The 14,451-nt window shown below is 43.9% G+C and overlaps 1 protein-coding gene across 10 annotated transcripts in view; it reads left to right on the top strand.

Annotated features, from left to right (window-relative positions):
• elavl4 (ELAV like neuron-specific RNA binding protein 4) overlaps positions 1 to 14,451 on the top strand; it is a 68,716-nt gene that overhangs the window by 36,068 nt on the left and 18,197 nt on the right. For all 10 annotated transcript variants that reach the window (XM_036978183.1, XM_036978184.1, XM_036978181.1 and 7 more), the window contains one exon: positions 8,994 to 9,097. In XM_036978183.1, the coding sequence (XP_036834078.1) occupies positions 8,994 to 9,097 (104 nt within the window). The remainder of the gene's footprint in view (positions 1 to 8,993; positions 9,098 to 14,451) is intronic.

Consider the following 14,451-nt stretch of genomic DNA (forward strand, 5'->3'; position numbering starts at 1 on the left):
ATGGTGCCAGAGGCCTATGATCCTGGACAGTACTCCAGCTGGTTACTGCAGAGCAGGAGGATGGGGCTTGGCCTGGAGCTGGCCGGTGAGCAGCAAAGTGAAGAAACCCAGTGCTATGTGGCACAGGGGTGTTTAAGCAGCACTTCCCAGCTAATCATGCCTCTAATCCCAGCCTAGTGGCTGTGTGGGTGGTATAGCAGATGGATGGGGGAGGCTGCTCTGAGATAATGCCAGATAATGGCTTTCATTTTAGATCCTACTTAGTGACACTTCTTCCTTGATAATCTCATTAAAAAGGGCCAGTGTTGAAGAGCAACATCTACTCTTGACCATGGGAAGCAGCCAGGCTAGACAGTGGCTCAGGCAGCAGCAGGCTGATGGAAGTACAGGGCCATCTTTTACAATAATGGGCCTGAGCTGGCAGGAAGGTAATGTGTAGTATATATAAGAATAGCACCTGGAAACCACACTCTCCACTCATTTTACATATATTTTTTCCATATGTGTGATGCACAGTAAACAGTGAGGTCTAACATTTTATATCGGAGAGAGTAAAAAGAGACATCATAGAGTAATAATATATGACTTTAGCAGATGCTTTTATCCAAAGCAACTTAGTCATGTGTGTATACATTTTACGTATGTGTGGCCCCAGCGGGAGTAAAACCCACAAAATGTGGTGTTGCAGGCCAACTGAGGCACAAAGGACCACAAGATTACCAGGAAGCTCTCACTGACCTAAATGGGAAAGTAAGGCCATTTCTGAGAACGTTGAAAGTTATTCTCTACCATACAAGGTCTCTGATGACTTAGGAACACAAAGTGTGTTATAAATATCCCCCTTCTCCAGTGGATGTCTGTGTTGTGCTCCCATGGGTGCAATTTCGTCGTTGAAACTTTTAGACTAACAAACCGTTTCTCCCTCTCAGTTGAGGGAATGCCAGGAGGCTGCATGCACAACCACTTGGTATCATTATCTGACTTTCGGGGAGGACTATTTTTTAAGCTTAATATACACCTGAGCCCTTTCTTGTGCATTTCCAAACATACCTTTCTAGACATTTGACCAGAATACCATTTAAAACACTACATTCTCAAACACCACATACAGGACATTAATGCATATGGACCTGCCCTTTCAGTTAACTGTATGTACATTTTTTAAGTACAGAATGTGAAATTCCTTTACACTGCAGTTCAAAGGGAAGGAGGATGTCTGTGATGACAAGGTGATGAGAGCTACCTAAGCCCGAGCGTTGTAAGAGACAGGCTTCTCTTTTCTCTGGACCGGGTGCTGTCAGCTTTGATGAAGCGAGAGCGGCGTGAGGTACAAGCCCACCCGGCCACTCTGCGCTCGTCTGTCAGGCCCGCTCCAGCTCAGTGAAGTGCCACCTCAGATTGTTTACCCTGCTCCCCACGCCTTTCTTGCTGCGCATGTAATACACCAGGGACCTACAGGTTAATCTTTTATTTAAGGCAAACTTACACGCACATCGCTAGAGCCCACACATGCCCTTACTGACTCTGGCACATCACCCTCTCAACTTTCTCTCAGGCTGAAGACAAAACTAAAGAGAGACACAAAGTGAGTTGTATTGTGTGGCAGCAGGTTCCACTTTTCAGTGGGAAGGGAGTGAAGGACAGGGTGTTTGAGGTGTTGACTAAAACAGAAGGTTCTCCAACAGACTTGTGTGTATCTCTATGAAGACGGTATTAAAATCCTAATCCTCAGTAAAAATTCAGCCATCACCGTCTCTGTCTGCCTCTAATAACATAAACATACACCCTTGGGGAGAGCTAGTGATATTCTTGTGGACCTGGTAACATATTGAATGACAACTTTTAATGGAATACATTAGGAAAGTTTTAGTGATTCGGGTCATCAGCATACAGAGAATGGAAATGACTGATCAGGCGACACCAAGGCAGGAATTGGATCATTGTCAGTTGCCCATTTTTCTGGATAATTTTGTGCACTAGGCTGCATTTCTTTAGGAAAATGAATGCATTTGTATTTATAACCAGGGAAGCTAAAGTCATTCTGCTACCCAAGAATAGTAAAGCCCCCTTTACTGGCTCAAATAGCCGACAACAGATTGTGTTTGACCAGATGCAATGCTATTTTACAGTGAACAAATTGACAGTATTTCAGCATGCTTATAGGGAAGGACACTCAACAAGCACTGCACTTACACAAATGACTGATGATTGGCTGAGAGACATTGATGATAAAATGATTGTGGGGGCTGTCTTGTTAGACTTCAGTGCAGCTTTGACATTATCGATCATAGTCTGCTGCTGGAAAAACGTATGTGTTATGGCTTTACACCCCCTGCTATAATGTGGATAAAGAGTTACTTGTCTAACAAAACACAGAGGGTGTTCTTTAATGGAAGCTTCTCAAATATAATCCAGTTAGAATCAGGAATTCCCCAGGGTAGCTGTTTAGGTCCAATGCTTTTTTCATTTTTTACTAACAACATGCCATGACTTTGACTAAAGCCAGAGTTTCTATGTATGCGGATATCTCGATACTATACACTTCAGCTACTACAGCGACTGAAATGACTGCAACAGTCAACAAAGAGCTGCAGTTCGTTTCAGAGTGGGTGGCAAGGAATAAGTTAGCCCTAAATATTTCTAAAACTAAAAGCATTGTATTTGGAACAAAACACTCATTAAACCCTAAACCTAAACTAAATCTTGTAATAAATAATGTGGAAATTGAGCAAGTTGAGATTACTAAATTTCTTGGAGTAACACCAGATTGTAAACTGTCATGGTTAAAACATATTGATGCAGTAGTAGCTAAGATGGGGAGAAGTCTGTCTATAATAAAGCGATGCTCTGCCTTCTTAACAACAATATCAACAAGGCAGGTCCTACAGGCCCTAGTTTTGTCGCACCTTGACTACTGTTTAGTGGTGTGGTCAGGTGCCACAAAAAAGGACTTAGGAAAATTGCAATTGGCTCAGAACAGGGCAGCACGACTGGCCCTTGGATGTAAACAGAGAGCTAATATTAATAATATGCATGTCAATCTCTCCTGGCTGAAAGTGGAGGAAAGATTGACTTCATCACTACTTTTATTTATGAGAGATATTGACATGTTGAATGCACCGAGATGTCTGTCTAAACTACTGGCACACAGCTTGGACACCCATGCATACACCACAAGACCTGCCACAAGAGGTCTCTTCACAGTCCCCAAGTCCAGAACAGATTATGGGAGGCACACAGTACTACATAGAGACATGACTACATGGAACTCTATCAAGTAACTGACACAAGCAGTAGAATTAGATTTAAACAACAGATAAAAAAACACCTTATGGAACAGCAGGGACTGTAAAGCAACAGAAACATTGACACACACACACACACACACACACACACACACATAGATTTAGTAATGTAGATATGTGGTAGTGGTGGAGTAGGGGCCGGAGGGTGTGTTGTGAAATCTGTGAATGTATTGTCATGTTTTAAAATTGTATAAACTGCCTTAATTTTGCTGGACCCCAGGAAGAGTAGCTGCTTATGGGAGTTTCTGGAGCAGCGCCTGAGACAGCGTTTTTCCACCACCATCAACAAAACACCAAATTATGGAATTTCTCAAAGAAGAATGGTGTCGCATTCCTCCAGTAGAGTTCCAGACACTTGTAGAATCTATGCCACGGTGGATTGAAGTTTTTCTAAGCTCGTGGGGTTCCATCATTTGTTTTTTTTGTTGTTTGGCAGTTACCTGTACATTCAAATGATTCACAGTCAAAGCCAATGTGTTTTATTTACTTCCAATACATGGTTTGTTGCTGGAACTGTTTGTTTACCAATGTCTTGCGCATTCAAACGTTCCATAGTGGTGAGCATCAGGAATGAATGTCAGTGATTTGCAGAGTGGAACACAGTGTGTATTCACCCTCCTCCGGTTCACATGAATCTCACTGGTTCATATAACAATTAATATGATGCAAGCGTGCATAAAATAGCTTCCTCCGTAGAACGCTGATGATAAAAACAGCATGATATAAAATACTTAGTATGACAATGAGGCTGGTAGCTCTTAAATTGGACCAAAGTGAAAGATAGAAAACAAACTCTGCACCACCTTAGACATACTAGCAGATACCAATTGACTTCATTTCAAATCGCTGTCATTTGTTAAATCCAGAATACATGAATATACTGTAAGACAGAAATCATAGAAGGTTAAAGAAGGCATTAATATACCTGGTATGGGACGAGATGAACACACATCTGACGTCTTCTCCTAACCCAGGTATTACAGACCAGCCAGGCCCATAAGTGCAGATGCCTGGAACTCAAAAACTGAAATGTGTGTTCACAATACATTTTTAGAATCCCAGGCATAAAACACCCTGGCTGTCTCCTTTCTTCTCCCCCCACTCCCTGTGCTGCTTGAGTGGCCCATACATGGGAGAGGGAGAGTGGGCCAGTCAGACAGTCCCCAGATCTGGAGGACCGTCGCACTCCTCCGGCTCTAGCTGCTGCTGTCGCTGTTGTCATATCCAGGGCCTGACGTCATGGAGCTGGGGTGTCCCAGATTCACAGGGGTCCTCTCCTGCTACTCTGCTATCCTCCCAGACATCCTACACATTTTGAGCTTCCATCCAACTCGCCTCAGGCAGCAGCCACCGATTGGGAGGAGGGACTGGGGGTGGGTGGGAGACTCCTGCATATTACAGTTGCTGCTACCTTGGCAACCCTAGAGAACAGACATCTGAGCGGAGGCAGTGTATGCGTGGAATGTTTATTTGGTCAGCAATTTAGTCACACTAATGTAAGCACATAGCTATAGTAAGGCTGTATTAGTGTTTGAATGCCATTATAGTCAAATGTTTATATTATGACCTAATGTTTGTCAATTGTTCAGTGTTATGCCATTGCTGTAGGTATAAAAATGAAATATGGCCAAAAATGCAAATGGTAAATAGTGGCATACAAAATGCCCTTAATAGCTCTGAGTCCACGTTTGCTGTAATCAAATTACTTTTGCTATTAACAGCCAGTTAGAATGAACTGAGCCTCTGTCAGTTTTTCGTACTAGAAGCACTTACCGCAGCTAAGTGGTTTATGTAGATTTAAAGTGTGAATTATAAATGTATATTCAATCATATCATAAAACTGCACATTAGGTCATTCTACTTTCTTTAGGAGATTAGCAAACAAAACCGAACTTCTTGAACTTTAACAATATAATACTGAACTGGGAACTTCTAGAAGTTTGTATATGTGTATTTGTCGGAATTTAAGTTGGTGACTACTCTCGCAAATATTTTGGAGAGTGCTGGTCGGTCAAAAATAATTCCCAAGTTGCTGTTGCAGCGAGGGTAAAATGTCAGGGAACCAACACGATGATACACATCTGTTTTGACAAACTGGAATGTTTTCTTTCCTCCTCCAAATCTTAAATGTGGCTAAATTTAAGACTGACCAAACCAATAAGCTTGTTTCTACCTCAGGAACCTGGTGCTATCAAGGTATGTTACTGTCAGCTTTTCATAGCACTGTCATCCTATGCACAGTGCACTTTCCCCCTCTTCGCTCTCATCCCATGGCATCTTATATGACAGATTGAAGCCATTTTCACTGACATGGATGGAGTGGGGACTCCGAGACACAGACCGAACATGGAGGCTTAGAGAGAACAGGTTGTAAGTCATTAATACAGAGCATCGCAATGTTGTCTTAACCATTGTGAAATATTAAGGCAATTCTTATTTTTATGAAGGGCCCAATCACAGAAGGATATTGTTTACTACTAGGTTACAGATCATATCTTGTGTACAGACATGCATGTTAATAAATGGAAGGGAGGTACTGTAACTATCTACAGGGTACTTAAAGGTAATAAATACAATTTTAGTGGTCGAGTACACATATTTTCCAGATGTTATCACGGGTGTAGCAAAACTCCAACAGTGCAGTAATATCTAACAATACAAAACAATAGGAAGGAAGGAAGACCATAAGTGTATGGAAGCCATGACAGAGGAGGCCCCAGCGGGCAACTCTCTTTCCACACGGTGTGAGTGTCTGTGGTTCTCTGTGCAAGTCACCACATCGGGAGAGGCAGAACACCCCCTGGAAACACACTCATTTTATCATCTCACACATTCCGCAACCTGCTGCTCTTCGGGAAACAAATAATGACTTAGTCATACTGTAGCACCACCGAGAGGAGCCACTCACTGGAAATAGCAGTGATTTGCCAAGGAAAAACATTTGGTGCACTGCCTATTTCCCCCTTGTATTTATTTTTTGACTGTACGGGGAGCGGTGAAGACCTGGTGAGGTGGTCTCAATTACCCCGGCCCGCTCTCTCATCAGTAGTGGTTAGGGCTAAAACGGGACAGCTGTTATGAAGCATTATGGCACTGCTGTGTTAATGTCACAACTAATGAGCTCAATTATCCCCGCGCACGTCTGCTACGAACCAACGCACCACTCTGGATCACAAAGAGGGGGGATCCACTGTCACACACAACTATTGGCCCTGTGCTTTTAGCTCAACTCATCCTAATGAAGGAGCTCAGCACGATCCCACTAATAACATTACTAAGCTGTTTATTTATGAAGAATATCCCTTTTAACTGATGTTAAGCATTGTCTTTTTAGTTTGTACATGTTGTTCAAACGCCTCCAGATTTGGGGATGGGGTGGGATTGCTGTTGTTAGGAGCTGAAAGTCATGGAAAATGAAGATCTATCCTCATTAAAAGCTAATTAAAACTGCAATGCATCATTTTGGTTTGGGGTTTTAATTGACAATTAAAATGTGTAAGTTAATGTATCCATTAGACAAATTAAACGGCATAGGGATAATTTCCTGTTTGCTCTTCCATTAGAGGGTATTTATTATGCTATCTTAATGGCATTTTCAGCTTCCTGGGATGCCTTTTTTCCCAGATGTTTGTCTATAATTATCCTTAATGGCATTTGTACAATCCTTCAAAATGGCACTCAGCCTTTCTAGTGACACGTGGATCTAGATTCCTATATATAACACAGTAAACAACCTGAAAATAAGCCTTTATACAAAAAGCTAAAACATTTTTGTGCTAAAACACCTGTGCTCTCCTGGACAGCTATGTACTGTAGTAGTAGCTTTGCTGTGCTGTGTAGAACAGCGTTGAGGCATGTTGTGCTGCGCCGTGCTGAGCTGTGCTGTTCTGAACCGTGCTGTGCTAGGCCTGTGTATTTATTTCAGTCAGGCATCGTGCTGGGTTGAACCTGCTGGACTGCGTGCGTGCAGAGCAAGTCGTTGTTGTGAAAGGCCACGACAAGTTTGCCTGCCAATGTTGGCCCACAGTCTGCGCACTACCGCTTTTTGACCCTGTCAGGGTGTGTGTGTGTACACTTTCTATTTACTGTGTACGTTTTAGTGCTATATTCACATCAGCGGTCCATAGTTTGCAAAAAAAAAGGGTTTACATGCAGTATGAGTGTATGTTTCTGTGCGTTGGCGTTGTGTCTCCGGGAAGCAGTCAGCCCATGGACCCCTGCTGTGGGCTACTCTGTTACTGGTGGGTGGAATCCCCTCTTGGAGCTGCCTCGTGCTGAAAGCAGCTGCCTCACCCCATTTCTCCACTCACCTAGGGAGTGGTGCCAGGGGGTGGGAGGAGGGGCACACCCATATCTCCCATCCAGCCTTGCCAAGGTGGGCACAGGGACTGGTGCCAACTCCCAATGCAACTCCCAAAGACACACTGGTGTAGACTGCACCAGAATTGGAGGGAGTGAGGGATCACAAACAGAGACAGGTCCTTGTGTTTATTTGGAATCCATTCACACACAGACACGTGTTTATAGTATGTATACGGCACATGTGCCTACAAACATATACAAGCACACAGGTACTTTAGAGAGGTGCTTGGCACAGCGGACATGACAGTGTAGGGGCCCTGATGGCCTCTCAGAGCTGAGCGCTGAGGGTCAGGGTGAGAATGCAGAGGAGGGATGAGCACCTGAGACTCTCTTCACACACAGCTCCTGCCTGCCTGCCTACCTGCCTGCCCGCCCAAGTGCAATGTAACTGTTTCATTAATCGCAACCCAGCACATCCAGGCGCCTCTGCATGAGTGCGCTTCGGAAGCACACTTCATTTCAGCTAACCTTTTGTAAGCTATGCTTGTCGAGCCTCAAGTTCTCCTTGTGAAGCAGTGGAAGGGGGAGGAGGAAGGTGACAGAGAGGGGGGAGCCGCTCTGCAGTTGGCTAATTATCGGCAACCCACATTGAGGAGTATGAGAAGAGATGTCTTTGCGAAGGCACTTTGATATTGAATACATATCCACAGGCCCACGGATATTTTTGCGTTAATGGCATAGTTCTATTTTAGTGTCCAAACTTTCCGAGGGGTGCTGTCAGATCAGTGTCAGCGAGATGAAGGGTAAAAATAGCTGTGAACCACAGAGATTCTCTCCCGGACAGGAGGTTTTTAATGAACAATGGAGAAATGATAATCCAGGGTAATCCACTGAAAGTGAGGGAGAAGCATCGTGTTTGATGTGAGAAATACAGCTCCCTTTGGCCCAAAGCTGCAGCTTGCCTTGGATGCTATTTACTTGGCGCTAGAACAGTGTTGTATTACATTTGAGATTCCACTGTGGACTTACTGCTGTCTGGTTCCATTAATGGCTATAAGTACGTTGCTCCACTTGGACTTGCCAGGCACTTGTGTAGCAAGTTTGTTTATTTTACTATCACACAGCCACAAAAGCTTTGGGCGTTTGTCGAAAGTCAACGAGCTCATCAAAGCCGACTCTGCCTGAAATAAATATCCAGAGATGTCAGGAAAATGTTCAATCAAAACAAATCTGGTATTAATGACGATGTCAGACGTTTTTCAAAAACAATGACATTTTTTCGCTTTCAGTTGTGAAGACATTACTTGGACTTAGAATGTATCTGTACCAATTCTGAATGTACTGGGTAGAATTATGTATTGTAAAAATGCTCTTTCTGTTTTACAGGACAGAGTCTGGGCTATGGGTTCGTCAACTACATAGACCCAAAGGATGCAGAGAAAGCCATTAACACATTAAACGGACTCAGACTTCAAACCAAAACTATCAAGGTAAGTCAGATTGGTAAAAACTGTTCTGTACCCTGAATATCAATTCACCCAGCGGCCATGTGATTAGGAACGCACTGCTTCAGTGCCCATGTAGGTTTTAGGAATGTTGGGCAGTGACTGAGGCTTCTGATAAGCTAGAGAGGAGATTCATACTCATTTAAATACATGCAGAGAGAGAGAGAAAGAGTAGCTGAATCAAAGAGCATAAAAAGCCGTGAGGTATAACTGATATGCTAATTCAGTTCTAAAATGTCAAAATGTAAAGCTGAAACTAGAAAGATTTTCAGACAGTAGGGAAAAAACATGTATTACATGCTGCCAAAGTTAAATAGAGGACGCAAATTAATATTACATTTTATTAAAGGTTGGGAAGTCAAATATAGATGAAGGGAAAAGTATAATTTCATAAGTAGTATAGTTTTATTAGTATACTCAATATCCATTTTATATAGTCGTTTGTCTTTACTTGTTGAGCAGGATAATGATCGCTATCCCCTCATATGGCTCCGTTATGCTGTTCGCTTTAAGCCATACTGTAATCTGCTCTGCTACCATAATCCAAGCCCTTTCAGTAACATATTTCTAAATCTAATCAGATCAGATTACCCTGCCGAGCTGAATGGGAAAAGCCCATACACAATCCCCAATCCCTCGACAGCCCTGAACATGACAGGTCAATATTGTAAAGGGAAACAGCCACACCAGATCAACACAGCCCAGCCTGTTTTCAATCCAGCACAGTGCTTTGAAGTGGGCTCTTGAGAGGCAAGGGCGTGGGGAGACAGCCAGAGCTCTCTGTGTATGTCTGTGCGTGTCAGAGTGTGACAGTCAGTATGACCCACAGTTACTCTAGCGCAGGTCTCACCCACTGAGCGTAGCTGACAGGCGTTAGGATGAGTCACTGGGTCCGTGTCTGTAGATTCCCGCTGCCACTCTCCCTCACTAATGAAGTCTGCTGAGATGGAAAACCAGAGGGCCAAGCTAGCACCCAGGCCCCCAACCCAGGCTACTGTAGCAGTGACGCTCCCCAGTCCTCCCAAGTCCCCACGCATCAGGCTTGTCTTTAGGAAGCATCCCACTTAGGAATCACCAGCGTGCCATGGCCTGTCCCCTTGGGCTAGAGAGAAGAGCCTACTGCTGTTTCTCATTGACGCTGTCAAAACCCATAACATATCCAGAGCTAGACACACTCCTCGCTTCCTCAGCTCTTGCACAGCCTCTTCCTCCCACTGCTTGTGTGTAATAAAACGGGAGCGATCTTCCGTGTCCATCATCCTGGAGCACACAGTCCAAAGAGCAAGTACACCAGTGAGCGATGTCCTATCCCCCCACACGCACTGTCCTCCCCTATCTCTCTCGCTTACAAATACACACACAGCGTTCCACATCGTTCAGCTTCCTCTGTCTGTCCATCTTATCCAGTCAGACGGAGCAGCATCTTCGACTTCACCCTAGCTCTCAGTGATAGCAGCAGATTCCCTCTCTGCATGAGAGGTTTAGGCCAGCCCTTTTGTCTGTCTCTCCCTTCGATTTGAGTTTTGCTCTTTTCATTCTTGCCATTGTGCGAAACCCATTATTTAGACTGTGTTACCCATATCAATAAGGCCTTTTAGCAGCACTGAAGAAAATGCCCCTTTTTACAACTTCTAATAAGTGTGTTCAAGGTCATTATCTACTTAAAATATCCATGCAGTGCCACAGGCCTTTCTTTCTGCACCAGAGGTTATCTTAAGCAGCCATGAAAATGAAGACAGACTTCCTAATAGCAGCAGACAGCTCTGTCTTGCAGCCCAGTGTGAGGCTCTCTGGTGGGAGAGAAGAGAGAGCTGCTTGTGGTGTCATTGAACTACAGTTCATACGTCGATGTGCAGAGGAAACATTTGGAGACCTCTTTTCGGGAAGACACTTGACACGAAGAGCTTAGTGTCTTTGATATGACTTTCCAGTTTCACACCAAGCCTCAGCTGATGAAACGTGTGTTTTTTATGCAGTACAATACTGTAGTTAATATGTAGGCGATCGTGTACAGTAAGCCTATGGGAATATCCATCCGTATGTGTGTACACATAATACTCACAGACACATCTGTGTTCCATACACACGTTTCCCTTCTAGTACCCCCATAACACTAGTACCCTCAGTGCTCCCTCACTGTAGGGTGTAAACAAAAAGGAGCGTCTCGGTTCGCCACAGAGTTTCACACACACAGGTGGTGTCTTTCTGGGGTATGTTTCTGTCTTTTAAAGCGTGTGGTTTCCTCCTCCATGACACCTCAGAGTTTCTCAGCACAACTCTGCTGCTGCTACCCTGTGGAGGTGTGAGAGGAAGGAGCACGCTGGAGGTGAGAAGAGCAGGGCTACACAGTCTCTCTTCACACACACACACACACACACACACACACACACACACACACACACACACACACTTACTTGTTACAGCCATTGGAGGTGTTGATGGATAAGACATCTGGGGTGGGCTGACAGGGAGAGAAGGAGTGAAAGTGATAGAACCAAAGGGAAAGAAGGAAGGAAGGTTTGAAAGACGAGGGCCACAGGGGAAGCTAACTGCCAATGCTTTTGCCTTCAGAGTTAAAGAGGATTTTTTTGTGATTATGCCGAGATGTTTCTTTATTTGCACAAGTACATTTTTTAACCAGGCAAGTCAGTTAAGAACAAATTTTTGTTTACAATTTTTTTATTTTTTTTATTTCACCTTTATTTAACCAGGTAGGCCAGTTGAGAACAAGTTCTCATTTGCAACTGCGACCTGGCCAAGATAAAGCAAAGCAGTTCGACACATACAACGACACAGAGCTACACATGGAATAAACAAACATACAGTCAATAATACCATAGAAAAATAAGTCTATATACAGCATGTGCAAATGAGGTAGGATAAGGGAGGTAAGGCAATACATAGGCCATGGTGGCAAATTAATTACAATATAGCAATTCAACACTGGAATTGTAGATGTGCAGAAGATGAATGTGCAAGTAGAGATACTGGGGTGCAAAGGAGCAAGATAAATAAATAAATGCAGTATGGGGATGAGGTAGTTGGATGGGCTACAGATGGGCTATGTACAGGTGCAGTGATCTGTGAGCTGCTCTGGCAGCTGGTGCTTAAAGCTAGTGAGGGAGATGTGAGTCTCCAGCTTCAGTGATGTTTGCAGTTTGTTCCAGTCATTGGCAGCAGAGAACTGGAAGGAGGGGCAGCCAAAGGAGGAATTGGCTTTGGGGGTGACCAGTGAGATATACAGTGCCTTGCGAAAGTATTCGGCCCCCTTGAACTTTGCGACCTTTTGCCACATTTCAGGCTTCAAACATAAAGATATAAAACTGTATTTTTTTGTGAAGAATCAACAACAAGTGGGACACAATCATGAAGTGGAACGACATTTATTGGATATTTCAAACTTTTTTAACAAATCAAAAACTGAAAAATTGGGCGTGCAAAATTATTCAGCCCCCTTAAGTTAATACTTTGTAGCGCCACCTTTTGCTGCGATTACAGCTGTAAGTCACTTGGGGTATGTCTCTATCAGTTTTGCACATCGAGAGACTGACATTTTTTCCCATTCCTCCTTGCAAAACAGCTCGAGCTCAGTGAGGTTGGATGGAGAGCATTTGTGAAAGCAGTTTTCAGTTCTTTCCACAGATTCTCGATTGGATTCAGGTCTGGACTTTGACTTGGCCATTCTAACACCTGGACATGTTTATTTTTAAACCATTGTAGATTTTGCTTTATGTTTTAGATCATTGTCTTGTTGGAAGACAAATCTCCGTCCCAGTCTCAGGTCTTTTGCAGACTCCATCAGGTTTTCTTCCAGAATGGTCCTGTATTTGGCTCCATCCATCTTCCCATCAATTTTAACCATCTTCCCTGTCCCTGCTGAAGAAAAGCAGGCCCAAACCATGATGCTGCCACCACCATGTTTGACAGTGGGGATGGTGTGTTCAGGGTGATGAGCTGTGGTGCTTTTACGCCAAACATAACGTTTTGCATTGTTGCCAAAAAGTTCAATTTTGGTTTCATCTGACCAGAGCACCTTCTTCCACATGTTTGGTGTGTCTCCCAGGTGGCCTGTGGCAAACTTTAAACGACACTTTTTATGGATATCTTTAAGAAATGGCTTTCTTCTTGCCTCTCTTCCATAAAGGCCAGATTTGTGCAATATACTTGATTGTTGTCCTATGGACAGAGTCTCCCACCTCAGCTGTAGATCTCTGCAGTTCATCCAGAGTCATCCCACTTGTTGTTGATTCTTCACAAAAAAATACAGTTTTATATCTTTATGTTTGAAGCCTGAAATGTGGCAAAAGGTCGCAAAGTTCAAGGGGGCCGAATACTTTCGCAAGGCACTGTACCTGCTGGAGCGCGTGCTACGGGTGGGTGCTGCTATGGTGACCATTGAGCTGAGATAAGGCGGGGCTTTACCTAGCAGAGACTTGGTGACAAAATGGATGGCACTGTGATAGACTGCATTCAATTTGTTGAGTAGGGTGTTGGAGGCTATTTTGTAAATGACATCGCCGAAGTCAAAGATCGGTAGGATGGTCAGTTTTACGAGGGTATGTTTGGCAGGATGCTTTGTTTCGAAATAGGATGCCGATTCTGGATTTAATTTTGAATTGGAGATGCTTAATGCGATTCTGGAAGGAGAGTTTACAGTCTAACCAGACACCTAGGTATTTGTAGTTGTCCACATATTCTAAGTCAGAGTAGTGATGCTGGATGGGCGGGCAGGTGCGGCAGCGATTGGTTGAAGAGCATGCATTTAGTTTTACTTGCATTTAAGAGCAGTTGGAGGCCATGGAAGAAGCGTTGTATGGCATTGAAGCTCGTCTGGAGGTTAGTTAACACAGTGTCCAAAGAAGGGTCAGAGGTATACAGAATGGTGTTGTCTGCGTAGAGGTGGATCAGAGAATCGCCAGCAGCAAGAGCAACATCATTGATATATACAGAGAAGAGAGTCTGTGGCACCCCCATAGAGACTGCCAGAGGTCCGGACAACAGGCCCTCCGATTTGACACTGAACTCTATCAGAGAAGTAGTTGGTGAACCAGGCAAGGCAATCATTTGAGAAACCAAGGCTGTTGAGTCTGCCGATGAGAATGTGGTGATTGACAGAGCCGAAAGCCTTGGCCAGGTCTATGAATACGGCTGCACAGTAATGTGGCTGAAGTGCACCCATGACCAGCTCTGAAACCAGATTGCATAGCGGAGAAGGTACGGTGGGATTCGAAATGGTCGGTAATCCATTTGTTAACTTGGTAGGATAGATATAGGTCTGTAGCAGTTTGGGTCTAGAGTGTCTCCCCCTTTGAAGAGGGGGATGACTGTGGCAGATTTCC

The sequence above is a fragment of the Oncorhynchus mykiss genome, chromosome 5 (genome assembly GCF_013265735.2).
Source record: "Oncorhynchus mykiss isolate Arlee chromosome 5, USDA_OmykA_1.1, whole genome shotgun sequence".
Taxonomy (NCBI): Eukaryota; Metazoa; Chordata; class Actinopteri; order Salmoniformes; family Salmonidae; genus Oncorhynchus; species Oncorhynchus mykiss.